The 18974-nt window shown below is 37.2% G+C and overlaps 1 protein-coding gene across 1 annotated transcript in view; it reads left to right on the top strand.

Annotated features, from left to right (window-relative positions):
• EVC2 (EvC ciliary complex subunit 2) overlaps positions 1–18765 on the top strand; it is a 61465-nt gene extending 42700 nt beyond the window's left edge. The window contains exons 14-22 of the mRNA XM_054295620.1: positions 407–871; positions 3805–4005; positions 5287–5409; positions 8171–8398; positions 10105–10313; positions 11738–11825; positions 14037–14230; positions 15108–15209; positions 15689–18765. Coding sequence (XP_054151595.1) covers positions 407–871; positions 3805–4005; positions 5287–5409; positions 8171–8398; positions 10105–10313; positions 11738–11825; positions 14037–14230; positions 15108–15209; positions 15689–16034 — 1956 coding nt within the window. The 3' untranslated portion in view covers positions 16035–18765. The remainder of the gene's footprint in view (positions 1–406; positions 872–3804; positions 4006–5286; positions 5410–8170; positions 8399–10104; positions 10314–11737; positions 11826–14036; positions 14231–15107; positions 15210–15688) is intronic.
• The last annotated feature ends 209 nt before the right edge of the window (positions 18766–18974 follow it).

The following is an 18974-nucleotide window of genomic DNA, read 5'->3' as shown; positions in this document are numbered from 1 at the left end:
AGTTCTTATAGCAGAGGTCAGCACTGCCAGGAGCGTGGTTTAAAATAAGTGCCAGTTGGTTTTAACTGTGTACCACCATATTCTGTATTAGTCATGCAGTAATTCATAGCTGTGAAACCACATGATGATGCATTTGTTTAGATGTTAGCTCTTTTATCTAGCAACAGTCCATATTATCACAGCCTTTTTATCTAACAATAGTCAGAGTTATCACAGACCTCCTAGGTGCTCACAAAGCTGATCTGTTGAGGGCTAGGTGATCCTCCGCACACTGAAAAGCAGTTTCGAGAACATGGAAAAGAAAAAATATGAAATTTTGCATTGCTATGAAATTCATACTTGAGGAGGTAGAATTCAAGATGTTCTTTTTTTAAAACTTTGTTCCTCCTTTTGGTAAATGAATCAGCAGAAAGAGCATCAGAAGGAGCAGCTGTCACTTGGAGACCCCTTCAAAACTACTGATGAGATCTCCCACTACCTGAGACACTGGAAAAATCTTCTGAGTGACCACACCATTGAATTTGAAGAACTTACTGAAAAGCTTGACAATGAGGCCAGTGAAGAGCTGAAGGAGCTTCTATTTAGCCTAGCAGAGAAAGCCATTGAGGAGCTTAAACGTGTTCAGTGTGGAGTGGTTGTGCAAGAGCTGGTCAAGTTCAATGTGCCAAAGTTGTTCCTACTAGAAGTTGTGGAGGAGCACAAAAAAGAGATGGTGGTTAAACATGCACAGCTTGAAAGGGAAGAACATGACAAGAGCATGGCTGCTGAAGAGCTGCTTCAGCTCACCAGGCAGAAGCTAAGCCAAGAGCTGGAAACTGGCATCTCAGAACAAAAGAAAATAAGGAGCTGGGAACAGTCAATATTCATGCAAGTATCTCTCTGCACTCTTTTCTTAGTTACTATGGCAAGTAGAATAGAACTGGGAGTTTTCACACCTGTTCACTTGTGATTCCTAATGATAGTTCTCTGTTGGGCACTTAAGAATTGATTTTTTTTTTTTTAAGTGCTCAGCCCATGCAGTACCAGTGGGTGAACACTGCAGTGGAAATCCTAGGAAGCAGCAGTCTTGAAGCTAAAAATGTGAAATAAAGGTTTTATACTTCCATTCATTCCATGGGAGGTATCACTTAGACATCTTTCATTGTTATTCTCAGTCTGTTCTTTGAGTTCTCACACTTTGGAAATGCCAATTAGCATGTCAGACCTAATTGGCCCCAAGTCTAAGTTGAATATATTTCTTCTAGCCACAAGTCAAGCCTTACTCATCAGGTTTGGTTTAAGCTTTGGCACAAAGTACACAGTGCAGTATCTGCCTGTCCTGCTCATGGCTCCACATGTCACACTGGGCTGCTGTGGCCTGGGGACAGCGTGTCCCTGGCACCAAGCCCTGAGCCAGACAGGCATCATGGCCCAGGCAGTGCTGCAGAGAGGAGTTCTGGCCCCTTGTTAGAAAGTGTTAGGGCCATTGCTGCCTGCTACAATGTGACCCTGGGGAGGTGGGAAAGCAGGTGGTGGCCTTACCACAGCTGGGAGACCTTGCACAGGGAGAGCCCATGGCTGTGGCCAGGAGTGCTTGTGCCTCTCACAGTGGGCAGAAAGGTCCCTGAGAGATCAGGGGATGTTGGTGAGCATTTCTTGTTAGCTTTCAAGTACATTTATGTCTGGTTGTTTGATTGCCTGAATATTTGCAGTACTACATTTCCTATACAGTGTCTATTTAATAAGAGACATTGTTAGAGACATGGGAACATGAAAAAATAAAATTGCAGCTTTAGGGGAAGCAGCTGGAACAGGCAAACCTATAATAAGCTGTGTGGCTCTGAAGAAAATGTACCAGGCATAAGAGATTGAACAGGGAGGGAGAAAAAAAAAAAGAAAAAAAAAGACACTGGTAAAAGTTTCTCCTTCATACCTCTTCTTTAAAGCAAAATAGATTTGTATGGGCAGTTTTATCCAGACAGAATAATGTTTCCTGCCACGTATTGTAAAACCATATAACAGGAGCATAAAAAGAAACTTTACCCATTGCATTTGCTTTGCTGAAGAAGAAAATTCCATTTTTTCCCATTGTTTTGGTTCTAATTTCAAGGGCTTTGTGTTTTATTCAGCATTTTTAACACTTTTCTGTGAGTCATTTGTATGCATTTTCTAGCTTGTCTTAACTATCTCTTGCTTACATTGCCAAGAGCAGACCTGCAGGAATATGGAGGTAGATTGTATGACCCAGCAGGACTTTACTGTTTCTATCTTAGTATTCCATAATAATTCTGTTCCAACCTGCAGTGTGCCTGTCATATTTGTTAGATGCTATCATTATTTGGAGCAGCAGTAATCTGTTTGGGTTTTTTTTCAGTAAAATGCAGGAAAATATATACAGAAAATGCAGCAACCAATAGCCCCTTAGAATCTGTCATGGTCTTTTTTCCAGTCCACTGCCTGTCAGTTATGGTATTTCGATGACAGGTGCCAGCTCTCATGTTTATGTTCTCATCTGCTGTCCGGTTTGCAAAAAGCATTATTTTGAACAATACTTTTCATTTTTGTTGCTTATTAAAGAGGCCATGGGTTAGCCCAAAATATTTGTGGAGATTGTTAATGTTTACAGTCCTTTTTAAATATAGACATATAACAAAACTCTATTTCCTGTATTTTATTTCATATCTCTCTATATATATCCATGTGTGTGGATTTATAGCATGGTTTTTCTTCCATGAGTCTAAAACAAGATGACAAATGGTTAAGTATGCTACAAATGATCTGGACTAGTTAGGAGTAGTCTTGTCTTAAAGTAAACAACTTTTTGAAAGGAAAAACCTCATGCATTACAAGTTCAACTGTTCTTTGCTAATTCAGTAGAAAGAAAAAAGTATTTCTAAACTCAGATATTTTAGTGAAATGATGAGGCAGTATAGGCCTGGTATACATTAAATAAAAGTATCAGTACTAATGAAACATGCAGCATAATACTGTTTTCAATGAAAAGTCCTTTTTGAAAAACATGCTGTTCATATTTTTAATACAAACATTTTTGTGGAATAAAAGAGATTGCCAAACAAATAAAAGTATGTTATTTTTTGTGAAATATTCTTAAGGAAATAAGATACACAAGGTGAGAAGATGAGTGTAGTCTATGGTTAATCAAAACTTTGCATGCTTTATTTTTAAGTCAACTTCAGCTTGACCCAATGATCAGTTCCTTAGAGATCTGTGTTGAGAACCTTAATTCTGCAAAATGAGAACTTTGAGTAAATCAAATTATTCTTAAAATATATTGTGTTTTTCAGACTGCAAAGTGGCTTTTTACAATCAACAGCTGGAACCATTGTTATCAGTTGATCAAAGCGATGGCATATGCATTTATAATAGAGATTTTATTTTTTCTTTCTCAGTAGCTGTGGCTGCTAAGTAGTGGGAAACAGCTCAGGGAGGCTTTATGGGAAGCTTTTATCTTGATTTCAGCTGAAGCTCAGTGTATTGTCTGAAGAGGTGGAAGGATTCTATGCATAGGAAATGTGCTAAAAATATTAATTTATTTTTTAAATATTCAAAAGCTGTTTTCCTTTGAAAATGAAGTTTTACAGTCCAGGAAGCTCTTCTGTATGCAGAATTTAAGGTAACCTCAGGAGTATTTTGTACATGGTGAGCAGTTCATTGCTGTATGTGGAATCACTAACTGATATATGAAATAGATCAAAACAGGATGATGGCTCTGTGTAAAGTGTTTGTGTGCATATCTCTTACATTTTATGCATTATTGCCTAAATCACTAAACAGCAAATGGCTCTTGTGTTTTTTAACAGGCAGCTTCTATGTTTACCCCTCTCACTCTCAGAAGAGGAGTTGCTTAGAATGAGGCAAGAGTTGCACTGCTGCTTCTCTCAGGTGGACAGCAGCTTGGCTTGGCCCAAGATAAGAGCAAGAACCTTGCTTCAGGCTTTTGAAGTGGAGCAGAGGGACGCTGAGGTGCTGAAAGTTGAGCAGAATTTAGCAGTGACCAATGAACAGGTGAGAACAGTGTGGGATCAGTGTGGGGATGTGCAGGGGGATCCTGGGGGTACCTGTGGCTGCTGGCATTGGCTGCAGATCTGGGTCTGTAGCTTCTTCACAGGTACACCAGCAGTGTACACTTGTCCTGTCTGCATGGACCAGTGGGCTTGAAGATAATTGTTTGGGCAGCAGTTGGATAAATAGGTGCTTTTCACATACACCTGTGTATTTCTGTTGCTTTCCTGAAAATTATGGGAATTTCTGAAAAAGATCCTTCTACATTGTTTTGTCTGTTTAGAAAAATAAAGTTCCTGAGTTAGATGGCCTTTCTTGGCAAGAAATTTGGCATGATTTATGTTTTCTGTTTGCAAAAGATTTAAGCGTATGCCGACAGTTTGGTGTTATTTCCCAAAATCTAAATATGTGGAAGATGAGGCTTACTCAAAGTTAGAGAAATATTTCCCACAAGAAGTCTATCTGCCTATTGAATCTAGCCCTTTATAAAGAACCATGTGAGGGGTGTTTAATTCCTTCAGTAAAGTGTAAAAGCTCTGGAATTATAAATTGTTTTCAGTTCTTATAAAATATGGGAGCCAAAAATATTTCCTGTATTAGTTGTGTCTGATGCCATCTTAAAAAGGAGGACTTGCCCTTGCTTTGTTTTGGTTCAATTATGTTTTCTAAACATGTAAAGTATGCTGGGTTAATTGAGCTAGGAATTAGCCTAGTTCAAAGCCTTAATAGTTTCTAAAGTACTAAAGGAGAGAAATGACTTTGCAAAACCTTACAGTTGAACAGATGTTATCATTTCCCCAAGAGTACATATACTTAGTTGGTATTCTTGTAAAGAAATAGAAAGGTCAAGAGTAATTTGATTACATGGAACGGTGCTTCTTAATATTATCATGGTTCATTTGTGATTCACAGACTGTGTGTTGAAAACAATGTAGATCTTAAATTAATATTCTTTGTTCATTTTTAACTGAGCTGAGGAGACAATGTATCAGTTAAAATCTTATTATCACTGCTAAAGCTTGTTTAAAATCAAATTTATATGCTATGAGTTTTCATGGGAAGGATGAATATATAATTCTACTTAAAAGAATTTTTTTTTTAAATTCTAACTTTGTCTGAATGTCCAAAATGAATGTTCTGAATGAATAGGCAGCACCTTATTTTCAGATCTACTTTCTTAGTGAAAGTCATATTTTCCAAGTTTTTGATTATAAGGAATAATTTTAACATTAGTATCTTCATATACCTCTTACAAATAAAGCATTTTTGCTCATCTTGTTACAGCAGCATTCTAAAATGGGAAAAACAGGATCCAGGAATAAACATAAGTTAGATATTCTGAAGAAATCTTTACAGGACAAAATTTTAATTTATGAAGACTCAGTGAAAGTTGAAAATTTGAATAGGGTAAGTACAATCTTTTCTGGACTGAAGTTGAAACCTAGATCTTTAGTAATTAAAGATTGGCAGCATTCTATCAATGTGAATAAGAACCAGAGAAAAAAGGTGTAAGGTATAGTGGCATGATGCATCTCCCTACTATTGCCTGCCTTTATCAAGATGTTGCATTTCACACATAATAGTTCTTGCTTTGTTTTATTTTTGCATCCTAGTTACAGAACTGGTTTCATGTCTCACCCCTCTTTCTTCCAATGGTTCTGGGGCTTGGTGTCTGCAAGATTGCAAGGCTCCCCTAGATCCTGTGGTTTTCTAGGAAGGCTTTCAAAACGTGGAAGGTGCTTCAATGCATGCTTCAGCTGAGCAGCATTTAGTTCCTGGACATCTGCTAATGCTGCTGGAAATACAAAAGTGGATTCCTAGATCCAGAAGCTTTTTGGGTGGGGTCTGAGTTTATTTGTACAGAACTAATTGAAAGGAAGTCCTGATTCTGGTGGGTACCTTTTAAAAGCACACAGCCTCAGTCTAAAGTTAATCCTTGAGAAATGAGTGGGGCCAATCTTACTTAATATGGGATTTTGAAGGCTTTTTACTTCCGTGCTAGTAGATGTTCCAGGAGATCTTTCACATGTGTATGATATGGATAATATTAGGTTTGCATGTCAGGAGGTCATTGCAATGATAAGTTTGTTAAACAAAGGTGGTGCACAGCTGTAGAAACTATGCATGACAAGCAGCTGTCATTGGTAATTAAAATTAGTAGATAAAAAAATAGTTTCAAAAGTGATTACAAGATCAATTTTTGTACCAATTGGGACAAAAAGCTGTTTTTATACCTATTTCTTAGCTTTTTATACCTCTGTCCTGAAAAATGAAAAATACTGAGTCAAAATGTTAATTCAGAAATAGTTTCATTTTATGTGAGACCAACACATTGTTTGATTTGCAGATGATAAAAGTGAATTTTTTATCTAGTCTAGCACATAATCTTTGAAAATGAGAGCAGGTGCTTTGGCAAGACTGCAACAAGAAGGCAAGTATGTTCTAGCACTGTTCACAAGTTTAATAACTGTGGTCTGAGAATATTCTAATCCTTTAACAGAGGCATTGAAATTTTGACTTCGATACCTAAAGCCCTGATCTTCAAAATTTGGGTGGTTTTGGTACTCTTCCTTGAATGTACATCAGATTATGGGCTAAGCTTTAGAGGCAGAAAAGTACTGAACAGTTTAGTAAATGTAAGGCAGCAAATGTTGTCTTAAATTTTTATTAGAATCTTAATTTTAAAATTGGAAATTTAGCTTCTCTAAACCTCCTTGCTCCAGTTTTATATGCACCATCTGGCATAGCTGTTATCATTCTAATTCTATGGCTGGTTTCAGAGCTGGCGAGAGTCAGAAAGAAACTGTGTGGCTGGGAGTAGATAATAATTCCAATTGAGTGATGCAGCATTTTGTTTGTTTAAGAGGAGTTCATTTGCTGTATAATGTTGAAGGTGTTTCACCACCCTCGTTGTAAAATTCTGTTAAATATTTCTTCCTATTTTAAAATATTTACATTAATTGTATGATAATTTAAAGGATGCATTATCTTTAAAAGATTAAATATTTCTAACTGTTCTAAAACACCAAGTAGTGGACTTGGAGCTCTCAGGGTTGCATGTGCTTTCTCTATCTGTGTTTTTTCTCTCCTACAATCCAGCTCTCTGGGCCCAAGTGAATAGTGCAGGGGGAGAGAATACAAACTACCTGGTAATTGTTTACTGTAGTCTTTTGAAGATTCAGCTACCTAAATGTTAGATATGCAGTGGAGCCATCAGTGTCTAACCTAGACATCCACGTTACATGTCAGTGGAAATCCATATTTTAGGATAGGAAACCTACTGAGATATGTTTTCTTTGAGTATGAAGGGAGCTTAGAGTGACAAGCTGAGATGGAAGCACCTGAAGAAGGTAATGGCAGCTGGCTGCTCTGGACATTGTCCCACAGAAGAACAGTCACAGTGCAGTGTCCTTGGCTCTCAGTGGCACAGCATGGAGAGCTCATCACTCACATGCATTGGCTCGTGTGCCTGCACATGCTGCTCTTGCCTTTCACCCTTCAATAGTTCCTAGGGATGTTCTGTCAAATGTGTGGCAGCAACACGGCTATTGAGTTAAATCACCTTGATTTTATGCTGTTTGGTGTTGATCCAATCCATTTCTAATCTTATTTGAAATCTATTGCCAATAGACTTTTGATTTACAGTTTAACTCTGTTTTATATAAGAAGGTTTTTCGTTATTTGCTCAAAGAATAGTTAAATGTCATCAGTCAGCATTAACTGACACTTGCCAATTTGAAACTAAATACAGTCTTTCTATAAGTTCCATGTTTTTTCCAAGCAAAAGGGCATATTTTATCTTTCCATTTAACCATAGATTTATTTGTGTTTCTAGCTTTTCATTTTATTATTAAAAAAATTATATTAATCCTCTGTTTTAGATTAGCGTTTAATATTTCAGTTTTGACTACCTGAAAAGAAAGCCTGATCTCTTTAAAGTATTTGACTGTACTGTAATTTTTAATTTGGATTACAGTAAAAACTTGGAATTGAAGGTTAAAAGCACTTCTTGAAACAGTATATTACATTATAAGATAACAGCACTGATTTCTTTGCTGTCATAATACTGCTTGTTAATTACAGAGTTCTAAAATCATAAGTGTGCATGTAAGAGTTTCTGTTAATCTATCTTTTGCGTTTGGGTTTTTCTTTTGGTTTTTTTTTTTAGATTAGGTATGAGTTGCAGCTTGAGAAAGAATGTCACCTGCGCAATCTGGAAAATAAACTTGGAGAGTACAGTGCTTCTTTAGCCTTTCAAAAGACTGTTAAAAAATCCAAAATGCTGGAGCTGTATACTGCTATCATAAATGTGCAAGCTTTGCTCTTTGAACAACTGAACACATCAAAAACCCTGTCAAAGCTGGAATGTATTCAAATTTTAGAAGCACATAATCCTGTAAGTAATGTAGTTGTTAAAAGAAAAAATCCTGTTAGGAAACAGCCACTATTAGAGTATCTTTGATTAGCTGCTGGTTTGCAGCTTCTGGTTGCCCAGACTTTAATTTCTGTGAGTATGTGCACTTCAATGCATTCAGTAAAAGACATAAAGAGAAGGAGAACCAAGGAAGATTGTGTATTATTATTTTTTATTTTGTTACAGTTGCATGCAGGCAGAAAGGGCAGTATTTTGGTGGGTACTTAGTATTTATTGATTGAAAGAAAGACAGTTTAGAAGTGATTTGGACTCATGACAGAAGAGTAAATTGTTGTGTCTGTCTTACAGAATTACTCCTGTTATAATGCTGTCCATATGCTAAATCCATAACCACATGATATGCTGCAGTTGTCAAGTTTTTAGAGATTACCTATACAGCCTCCTACCTGTGTCACTCCAGGCACACTCATGCAGCTTAAATAGCAGAAAATCTAGGAAAAACCTCTTCCCTTCACCATATTTATTACATATTTGATATCTGGCAATTTTCTAATCCTTTTTTAATACTTCAGTGCTCCGTTTTCACAAGGACTTTTTTTCTGCATCTGCTATTTGAAACCATCCAAGTGAAGCTTGGGGAGAGCACTGGAGTAGAACAAGCAAAATGGGTTTTTGAGAAAAAGCTCTTTGCTAGAGGGCATCATTAGACAGCTACTGCTGTGAAAATTCCTTGTTTAATTTTAATGTGGTCATCTCTACAGAGTTTTTCAGAGAGTGGCAGTTAGAATGCTTATATGCCTCCAGTTTTTCTTGAATTTGTATTAGAGCTGTAGGAAATAGTGAAAGTTGAATGTAGGAAGCGTATTTTTTGCCTTTTGTGCCTTAAGTGTGAGGGGGCTTTTCAGAGAAGTTGCTTTTACCTTCTCTGTTCTTGAGCAGGGGAAGGAAAAGATTGAAGAATTTAGACCTAGAATAGCTAACACTGGGTTAAAACAGCTGGTGAGGAAGAGGAATGGATTAAAATTCAGCATTTTCTCCAAGGTACAGGTTAGGAAGTGGGGCTTTGAGATAGTAAGCAATTTAAAAGTTGAGATGAGACAACAGTGACATTGGAAATAGGAATATGGAGCCTTCCTTCTGGTGCCTAGTTTGACTTTTTGATCAAAGTGAGATTTTTAGCATGGAGGCTCCAGTCCCCTGAAGACTTTGGATTTTAGCCTTTTGATTTTCTGAGCATTTTATTTTAACCTTGACTTTATCAGACTAGTTATGAATTACTGCCTTTTAACTTAAATCCCTTTGATATTAGCTGTAAATTTATTATAGTAAAATTAGTTAGTCTGAGTTTCTCAAGCTGTTTCAGTGGATTTAAGCAGCTTACAAATGAATTTGAATGATTCCTTAGTTTTGATCTCAGCCACGCTAACAGTCTAGTTGCTGGAGGTCCTCTCCAGTGGAAGGTTTCAGAGAGCATTGACTTTTAACACAATGAAAATTGAGTCATAGCTTTCCTCATTGTTCTGATATTCATAACGTGCCAGTCATGTTTACTGAAGCTGTGCAATGAATTGAAAAGTGTAATGACTGCAAGTGGCTGGGTAGAATAAGAAATGAATAAAGTAATATCAGAAAATCTGATACCATCATCTTTTTTCTTCATTCTAAATGAAATTCTTTCTTTCAAGTTATAATTTAACTTCTTATCATCATGCATTTTCAACCTCTAGGAGATTGAAGAACTTGAAAAGAAGCTGGAGTATGAGATGTTGCATAAGGAGTCAGTGCAGCAGCATCTAATGAGTAGGCAGAGGTGGATTCTGGATGGTTTTGGACTCTCAAACGAAGCTGTGGACACGAATGCAGAAAGACATGTGACAGTTCTGTTAAGACAGGCCATGAATAAATGTAAACAATTTATAAACCTGTACCAGCAATGGTAAGTTCTTTGGTCTCAGGTTTTACTATGTTACTGCAGTTCTTATGGACTCTGGAGAAGCAGCAGGAGGAATGTTCTGCTCTACTGGAGAGGGACCATACATCTGTATTTGATCTCTACCTTCTTGTACTGTGACCCAGAGCATAACTGAGGAGTTGGGAATATTGAAATGATAAACATGAAATAATAATAACTTAGTAGCATATAAATGGTGCTGTGTGTTGCATGGCAGTCACCATTTTTTTGACAGGGATAGTGGAAAAATAATGATACTCCTTAGCATTAAGGAGGAAAATAATTTTATTCCTATTGCTTTGTCTCCCAGGAAGATAGGGAGGGACTTCAGAGCAGCATGATCTGCTGGGGTCAGAGGAAATAGCTGAGACAATTTAAATTGAATTTCCATCTCCATTGTCGTACTGTAGACTGAATTCCCTGGCACACAATTATTTTTGATGAGATGTATAAACTCCTCTTCAATTTCAATTTTCCCTGGCCAGTTTTTAAGTAAAGATATCAGCGACAAATAAAATGCCTCTTGGGAGGTATGTAGAAATATCTGTCTTGTCATAATGGCTGCCTAGCAAAAATGGGTGATAATTTGCAAAATTGCAGCCTATTGTATTACTTTTATTAGGGTTACAGGAGGTAGAAATGACATTTCCATGTGTATTGCACGGTATTAAAAGCCTAGCACATTTCAAGCTTCATGTAATGTCCCCAAAGTGTGCTTACCATTAGAAACTGGTTTTCCATAAAAACCACTGATATATTAAAAATGGCTGTGATAGTGGTAAGTCTGTTTTAATTCTGAGAAAGCTAGAGCATCACTCAGTTTAGATGAACATCTTTCCTGTTGCAGAAGTGAGGAGTCAGAAGAGGATCAGATAAATCTCTGCACCAGTATCCACAAACTGGTAACCTATCAGAAAAACCTTCAAAGAAACTGCAGCTAGGCTTTACTTGAAAACTTACTGGAAGGAACAAGTTTTGTACTTTTGTACATTGCAGGATTTGTACATGATGTCATCATGTTTTAGTCTAGAAAAAAAATAATCACCAGCAATGAGGAAGTTTACTGTTTAATGTCATATTTCAGCTACAAAAAGACCCACAGCTTGCCTTAAAGTGTGATGAAATTTAAAAAAAGAGGGAGCAAGATGGAGACTGGTTGAATCATATTGCTTTGGAGTGATTCCAGATTTGAATTGTGTGCAAGAGCATAGCCTTAGATTCTGGTGTTTACCTGGGGGTTCAGGGAAGCAGGGAAGAGAATTTGGCATGTTTTAGAAGTTAGGCTGCTCACAGCAGATTTGCTGACAGACAGATATGCTTCCTGAATGGGTGACCTTCCAGTTTTGTTTCCTATAATGCAGTCATTGCACCTGGGAAGATTTCAATGTTAATTCTGTCTTTCACTTCAGCTTGAGAGATGAGCAATGGAATTGTGTGGTGCTCGAAGATCTCCTGGAAAATATAGAAACGAATGCGTTTTTGGCAATTTATAGTCAGGTAAGCATGAAATTGAACAAAGTTCCAAGTTTAAATTACAGCTGTATCTGGATATCAGCTTTTCTTCTTTTTTGGGAACCATTAGATGTATTTAGAGTTACTCTCTGTTAGTAGTTGCTATCAGTTTGCAGCCTATACTGTCATTCACTTCAGCTCATTCTGAGCTACTTTCCGCCTTTTGAATTTTACTGAGTTATACTTCTGTTTATTCATTTACAAATCCTTTCAGGGTTTGTCCTGTTGCATTTCATTCTATAGAGAACTGAAGTGCCTGTTTTACTGGTTAGCAGACAGATTTACAGTTGAATCTTCATATAATGAAAAAGGGTCTTGTTTAGATTTTGATGAGCATTAGGAATGATTTGCATTTAATATGTTTCAAAATTAAATGATAACAGGACTGCTAGTTAAATTTTCTAGTATCATTACTCCTACTTGTTTTCAAAACTGGTTTAAAGGTCCTGAGAACATTTAGCCAAAGAGAGCAGAATAGGTCTCAGAGATCTGTCATGTTTATTCTCACTTAATGTTGCATTTTGTAAGTTTAGAGAAGAGCAGCGTTTAAAGACCAGAAGTACAAGACAGTACTATAGAAATTAGACTTAGGTGTCTGTATTAAGACTTATGCTGTTATTTGCATTCCTCTCCAAAGAAGAATCAAATAATTTCTTTCACTAAGTAGCCTGAGCTAACATCTCTTTGGTGTTCAACTTTGGTGCCCAGTCATGATGAAAATATTTTAAGAACTGTACGAATTTACTAATCTCTCATCAGTCTTAGGATTTTGTCTTATTAATTCTGTGTGATCTCAGTGGTTTCCATGTAAAATCTATACCAACACTGAAGAGGCCAGAAAACTTTGCAAAGTGTTTTCTTACCTTTCAGAGAGAATTCTCTGCTTGAAGGACTATTATGGGGAAAGGAGGTTGATTGATTTCTTTATTTGGTGTGGCTGTCTAAATTTGGCTTAAGACTGCTTTGCTGGTGATGTTTTGTTTCTTTCAAAGAGGATTCAGGTAATCCAGGAATCTCCTAGGTGAATTTACTCCTCTGAAAAGTTGTCATACAGAAAAGAAGGCAAACATTTGCTGTGACTTTTTGAAACTACTGTGGACAAAGAACCTGGCTGTCTTCCTGGGATCTTGTGGGGTTTTATGTGACATGGGCTTTGTAGTCATCTCCTCCATCAGCACTTACAGGAGGGTCTGCAGAGTGCTGATAACTCAGCTGTCATGAGGCATTGCATTTGGCACGTCTTACCTAACTTCAGCTACCTGAGTTACATGTATGGCTTGAATAGACAACAGCAGCTTTTTTCTGGCATTCTTTGAGACATTTAACTTGTTTTCATTTGCCTTACTCTTTCCTTTCCACATAGTCCTCAATATTTTGTAGACTTTTTATATTTGATACACACAAGAGATCTGCAGAAATACCGTAGGGACAGTGTATTTATGACAACAGAGCAGAAAATAGCAATAGAAATTTGGTGTTTGGAGTGGGGCAGGAGATGGGGCTGGCTGAGTGTCTATGGAACATCTAAATTTGAACTCAGTCTACTTGAACATTATATGAACATGCTTTACTATTGACCTTTGGGCAAAAAATAGGCAGGATGTTTGGAAATCAAAAAATACTACCAAAAGAAAAGCAGTTCTTCACTTCACCCCTTAACAAGTGTTACAAGCTGTTCTCTGAGCTTATCACAGAAACTTGTGTTAAGAGAAGCTGAACAATGATGTGATCAACCATGACAACATGTAAAGTTTTTCAAGGCTATTTTTCCCTCCATAATATTACAGACCAAGGAATGCCACTTGCTTCCTTGCTATCTTGAAATTATTTCCTTATAGTAGAAGAATCCATAAATTAGTTAAGCCTTACATGTTAGAATGTAATTGTCTTGTGATTTTTCAAACCAAAGGGCATCAAGTACATGCCCTGAGCAGATATGCCAAGATCAACTGATTATTTAGCATTTACATTGCCAAACTCCCAAATGAAATGGACAGCCATGATATACATGGGCCACTGTGGGTAGAAACAGCAGACATGGAAGTGTGAGCACTTGATGCCAAAATTGTCACTACTAAAATAATCTTCAGTAATATTTTTTGCTTCCATAATGACTATTTAATAACAGTAACTAAGATTGGCTAACATTTCTTTTCAATGCTGAATTTATCTTTCTTTTACTCATTTATCCTCTAGGAGCTCCACCTGGCAGGTTATTTAGCTAAACTGACAAGGGTGCCAGTGGGGGTGTTGCACAGGGTCCTGAACTTCCTGCTGCCCTCCAGCTCACAAAGTGAGGTTCTTTCTGTCCTTGATTCCATCAGTAAATATTCAGATGGTGCTGTTGAAAGTGAAAGTAATGCAGAGGAGTCCAGCAGCTGTAAGAAAAGGTAGGTGTGATGTTTTCTGGTAGACCACTGCAAGACAAGATTGTTGTTTTATGTGTATGTCTGTTTGCTGGACAATGAGATTGACAGCTATAGAAAAAAATGACAGGTGCATAAATTTCCTTTTGAACTATTTTTCTGGGGTAAAAATACTTTAAAACTGCTACCTTATTTTGTGAAATATTTTAACTATAATAAATTTATTGATAAAAAGTTAAAAGAATTTTATAAATTCATTAATTAAACAGTTATTTCATAGATTTATAAATCCTGTTCTGATAATTTTCTTTCTGTTGCCTGAATTGGAGTTTGTTAAAATATTTTCCTTCCACTTTTTTTTAAATAATGTTCATGACACACTGTGTTTTAGGTGTCTATAGCTCTTAAAGATATAAAGGAGATTGTCCTTCCTAATAGTGAAAGTTGCAGCCTTGCAGATGTCTGTCCCTTTGTAGTTAATTACTGAAGTTCGAGGTGGGCACTGAGTTTCCCTTTTCTCACAGACACAGGTAGAATCTCAGGGCCTCTGTCACTCCCTTTAGCCCCATTGACATGAGCTGAAATCTGTGCAGTAACACCAAGGGATGCTCAGGATCTGCTCTCCCAACTCCCTGCCATGACCTGGGCAGGAGACAAAAGCAGATGTTGTGGCACTGAGCCCAGTCCTTGGCAGCTGTGCGTTCTCAAGGAGCAGATAAGAGTCCTTGGTACCATGCCCTGAGGTGTGATCTTAACTGATTTAAATGATTTGTGGCAGGGCAGCAAGAGTTCTTGAACACTCTGACTATATTTGTGCTGTTGCTGTCATGGGTTTGGTAACTAAAGTCAGAAAGGGAAGAAAAATGTGTAAATTTGGGGATTTTTTTTCCTTCTCCTTCAGGAAGAGCCAAGAGTTGTGGCAAGCGCTGGAGAGCAAAATAAGGCAAGATCTGATAAACAGAACTTTAGAAAAGATCCCTTCTCTAAACAAGAGAAAAGACAGGTAAGGAGAAAACCAGAACAAACATACTGGGTGTTTTTTTTTTTCTTTATAGTTTATTTAATGGGCCAAGATTCTTCTTACAGCTTTTAGAATTAGTTCATAATATGCATTTTCTAACACTTCTCTATCTAGTGCTTATGGTTCCTACAACATATTTACACATAATAAGCAATACAGTAAATACCTAAAAAGATTTTTCTGTACATATACACAAAATTCTCACATTTTTCACATACATTGCTCATCTTCCCTATGTTTATTTATTATGAGGTTGCCTTTCCTTTTGCAATTTTGTATCTCAGAAAATGATACATGAATTATTGGGAATTAGAATGAAAACTACAATTTTCTCTGTTGAAATATGATTTTCTTTAGCTTCCAAGTAGCTTCACCACTTCTGTGGCTAGGTGTGGTATAGGACGTTGTGCATTTTTTGCCTCAGTTTTCACTTTTCACCTCAATTTTTCTCATTAATGTAGTTTGATAAAGAAGAAGCAACTTGCTGTCTTGGGAAAAGCAGCGTTCATTCATCTGGGATGTTCAGCTGCACACCCTCCTGTGGAACAGCCTGATCCAAATGACCCACCAGCTTCTCTGAGCTCTGCAGCTGCTGAAGCCGTAGAGCTCTTTGACACAGGGGAGAAGATACTTCTGTTCCGTGAGCCAAGTGATCCAAAACTTGCTTTGCATAGTTTTCCAAGGAAAAAGAAAAAGAACTTTCTTAATTCTAAAAAGGCTGCTCGTGCAAATGTGGACTCACAAGAGCAACTTCCATTTAGAGTATCACTTAGGGAAGAGGAAGTTATTTCAAATTCAGTAAAATGATGAAGAAGAATGAAGTGTGCAGTTCAAATAACATATGTGTTGTTTTAATCTGATTTGTCTGATAGTGGAAATAGATGTAATTTTAGAATGGCACAGTTGGTGATGTGCATCTTGCATTTTTTAATTCCTGTCAGTGCTTTGTTGTACTAGGTGAATGTGGGTTTTCCATGATGCACATTCTGGCAGGCAGGACTCTGTGTTCCTTCACTACATTTTGGTCATTTTTGCACTGATTTTACCATAGTTGTATTTTCATAATTTATACAGAAAGGTTATTTATTGTGTATAGTAGGTACTGATTTACTATTTTTGTATTTATATTAAGCTGCAGTACAGCAGATGACATGAAGAGATGTGGTAGAAGAACCACATGTCCTCTGTTCTCTGATTTTATATTATTCTAGTTAATTTACTGTTTAACACTGTGTTCCTAATAGGCTTTGCATGTTACTTCTGCAGTCTGTGTTCTGCAATGACAGCTGGTAGTCCAGATATTTAGCATATACTGTGTACTGAGCCTTTCATCCTGGAGTAACTTCAGCGTTTCTCTGTTTCTAAACTTGCTGCAGTTGAACTGTGACTGTGGCTGCAGTTCCAAACTGTTACATATTTACAACCTGTTGCAGTCTTTTCCTTGGTGAAACAGTGTAATCACATTTGCTCAGTAGAAAAGTGAAAAATGTAAATGGACATGTAATGCCTTCAGGAGCTCTTTTGATTGCAGTGCTGCCAATTTTTGCAATTTTAGATATTTTTGAAGTTTTTATTCCTGAATTTCTCTAAGTTGATAAGAATATAATTTTATACTTCAGAAAGAGTTAATTTTTAAACCTGTCTGGTTTACTTGAAGAGTCCAATAAACGTGAATCCCAAAAAGGAACAGGAAAAGCTAATTAAAATAACCACATGTAATTATTGATATCTTATATTATTCAAGCCTGTTTTGAAGGTGTTTTAATTGTATTTGAATGCTGTGCTCTGAGGCCACTGTGATCACATCTTTTCTATTTTTTCTTGTACAGATCTTCAGTGCCTTTTTATTAATAGGGTGCCATATTATTTGAAAACTAAAATGTTATACATGTATCTACAGTTGGCATTTTTTTCCCCACTTCTCTGACAAGTTTAAATATTCATTCCACAGAAGACAATTAGTGTTTCCTATCACTACTAGCATTAGAAATTGTATGCAGTAATTAGAATGACAGTCCTAATTATTATTTGATTGCATTCTTCAGTCTTTTCATGGAAGTATTTGCTGTCACAGGAAGAGGAGTCTGTCAGGGTTGTGGGGGTTCAGAGCTGCTGTTTTAACTGGGTCTGGTATTTCATCCCCAAGGCATGAGTGGGTAAAGAGAAGGGTCTGTCCTGCCTTGGAAGTGGGCCAGAGCTGTACAGGAGGAGCCTCAGGTGTTTCAGAAGGGGCAAGAAAGCAATTGGAAAACTTGGACAGCTCATGGCTGCAAGGAGCACTTGAAAGCTGAAGTACCTTCTTGAATGTCAGTCCCTTCAGGATGTCTTTGCAAGCCCAGGTTCCTCACTGTTACAGTATAAGAGGGAAATGACATTAACTCATCACAGATATGACATGGAGCCCAATAGCTGTACTAGGTTACAATAATAAAATGCTACATCTGAATATTGATTATGATATCAATTTATTATCCTTAATAAATAATCTCTCTGTCTAGCAATGGAAAACTGATTTGTAACTCTCTCACACCTCATTACAAATTCGAAGCAGTTCAGTGACCGTAACTTTGTAGCAGTCACTCCCTGCTATGAGTCACTCTCTTATCATGCAGGATATTCAAAGAAACATCCAGATCTTGACATCTCTTGTGCCTTGTGAAAGAAGTACTAACTAGGAAATAGCCCACTTCAGTGAAGAGTTGGCTTGCATTCAGCTTTGAGTCACACCAGAGGACAGAGGGCCAGCTGTTGATTGTGCAGCTTTGTGTGTGTGCCGTAGGTATTGCCATCCTTATTTCACAGCTGAAGTCTCCCAAAGAATGTGTGTGCTGGACAAGCCATTCAAATTCATCCCATTTGGTTTCACAGTCATCAATACAAGAAGTAATAGAAGGCCAACTTCTTCAGTGTTTGAAACATTGTCCAAATCAATTGTGTTCCCCTGGAAGTTCATTGCTTCTCCTGTTGCCCTTGACAGTTCCCTGTGTACTCCCACATCCATTGCACTGTTGTCCTCCCTCAACATGAAGCCATTGCACAAGGAGCCAAAGCATACAAAGAACAAGCAAAAGTAACTGTCCTTGGTCAATGATTTAATCCATACGGTAAATAACAACTTACTGGCCATGGTAAATTTTATTGAAGAAATTATTCTCCATGCTAGACTAATAAACTGTAGCTTTGTTACGATTTTTTCAACATGTGCTTCAGTAATGTCAGCTTGCAGCTAACAGCCCTTGTGCCCAGGATTCAGGATTTTCAGGAGGCTTAGTTATGCCCAGGCTCTTCAGCATTAACAGCAACCCACTTTCTGCTCACCTTGCTGTATTTTTGGCTTGGGATACCTGGATACTGGATTAGCATGCAATACATTTTCCCCATGCTGTCAAGGTTTTATTTAAAAGAATACATTTTGAAGGTTGGTGGTTTTTTTAATAAAAAGGATCCCACATGATGAAAAATATTTCAGGAAAGATGTACTAAAAATGTCCTGAAGTGATTGAGGTGAAAATGCTTCTGTGAAACAAGTGGGTTGAGATTTCTTATCATAAATTTATATTAAATTTCTTTAACCTTGGTGTTGCGTATTAATTTATTATGAAGTAGAATACACATGCTAGGCCTAATGAAGAATAATTCATACCAAGAGTGAATAACTGGATGTTCTGGAAGAGACTATCTGTGTCAAAGTCAATCTGTTGTAAACAAAAGTGGGAATGCCTATATGGACCTGGCACTTCACTACAA

The sequence above is a fragment of the Melozone crissalis genome, unplaced genomic scaffold, assembly GCF_028551555.1.
Source record: "Melozone crissalis strain CALT ecotype California unplaced genomic scaffold, PUWL_Pcris_2 ptg000006l_1, whole genome shotgun sequence".
In the NCBI taxonomy this organism is placed as follows: Eukaryota; Metazoa; Chordata; class Aves; order Passeriformes; family Passerellidae; genus Melozone; species Melozone crissalis.
The sequence above is the reverse complement of the archived record's forward strand: the minus strand, read 5'-3'. Positions and strand labels throughout refer to the sequence as shown.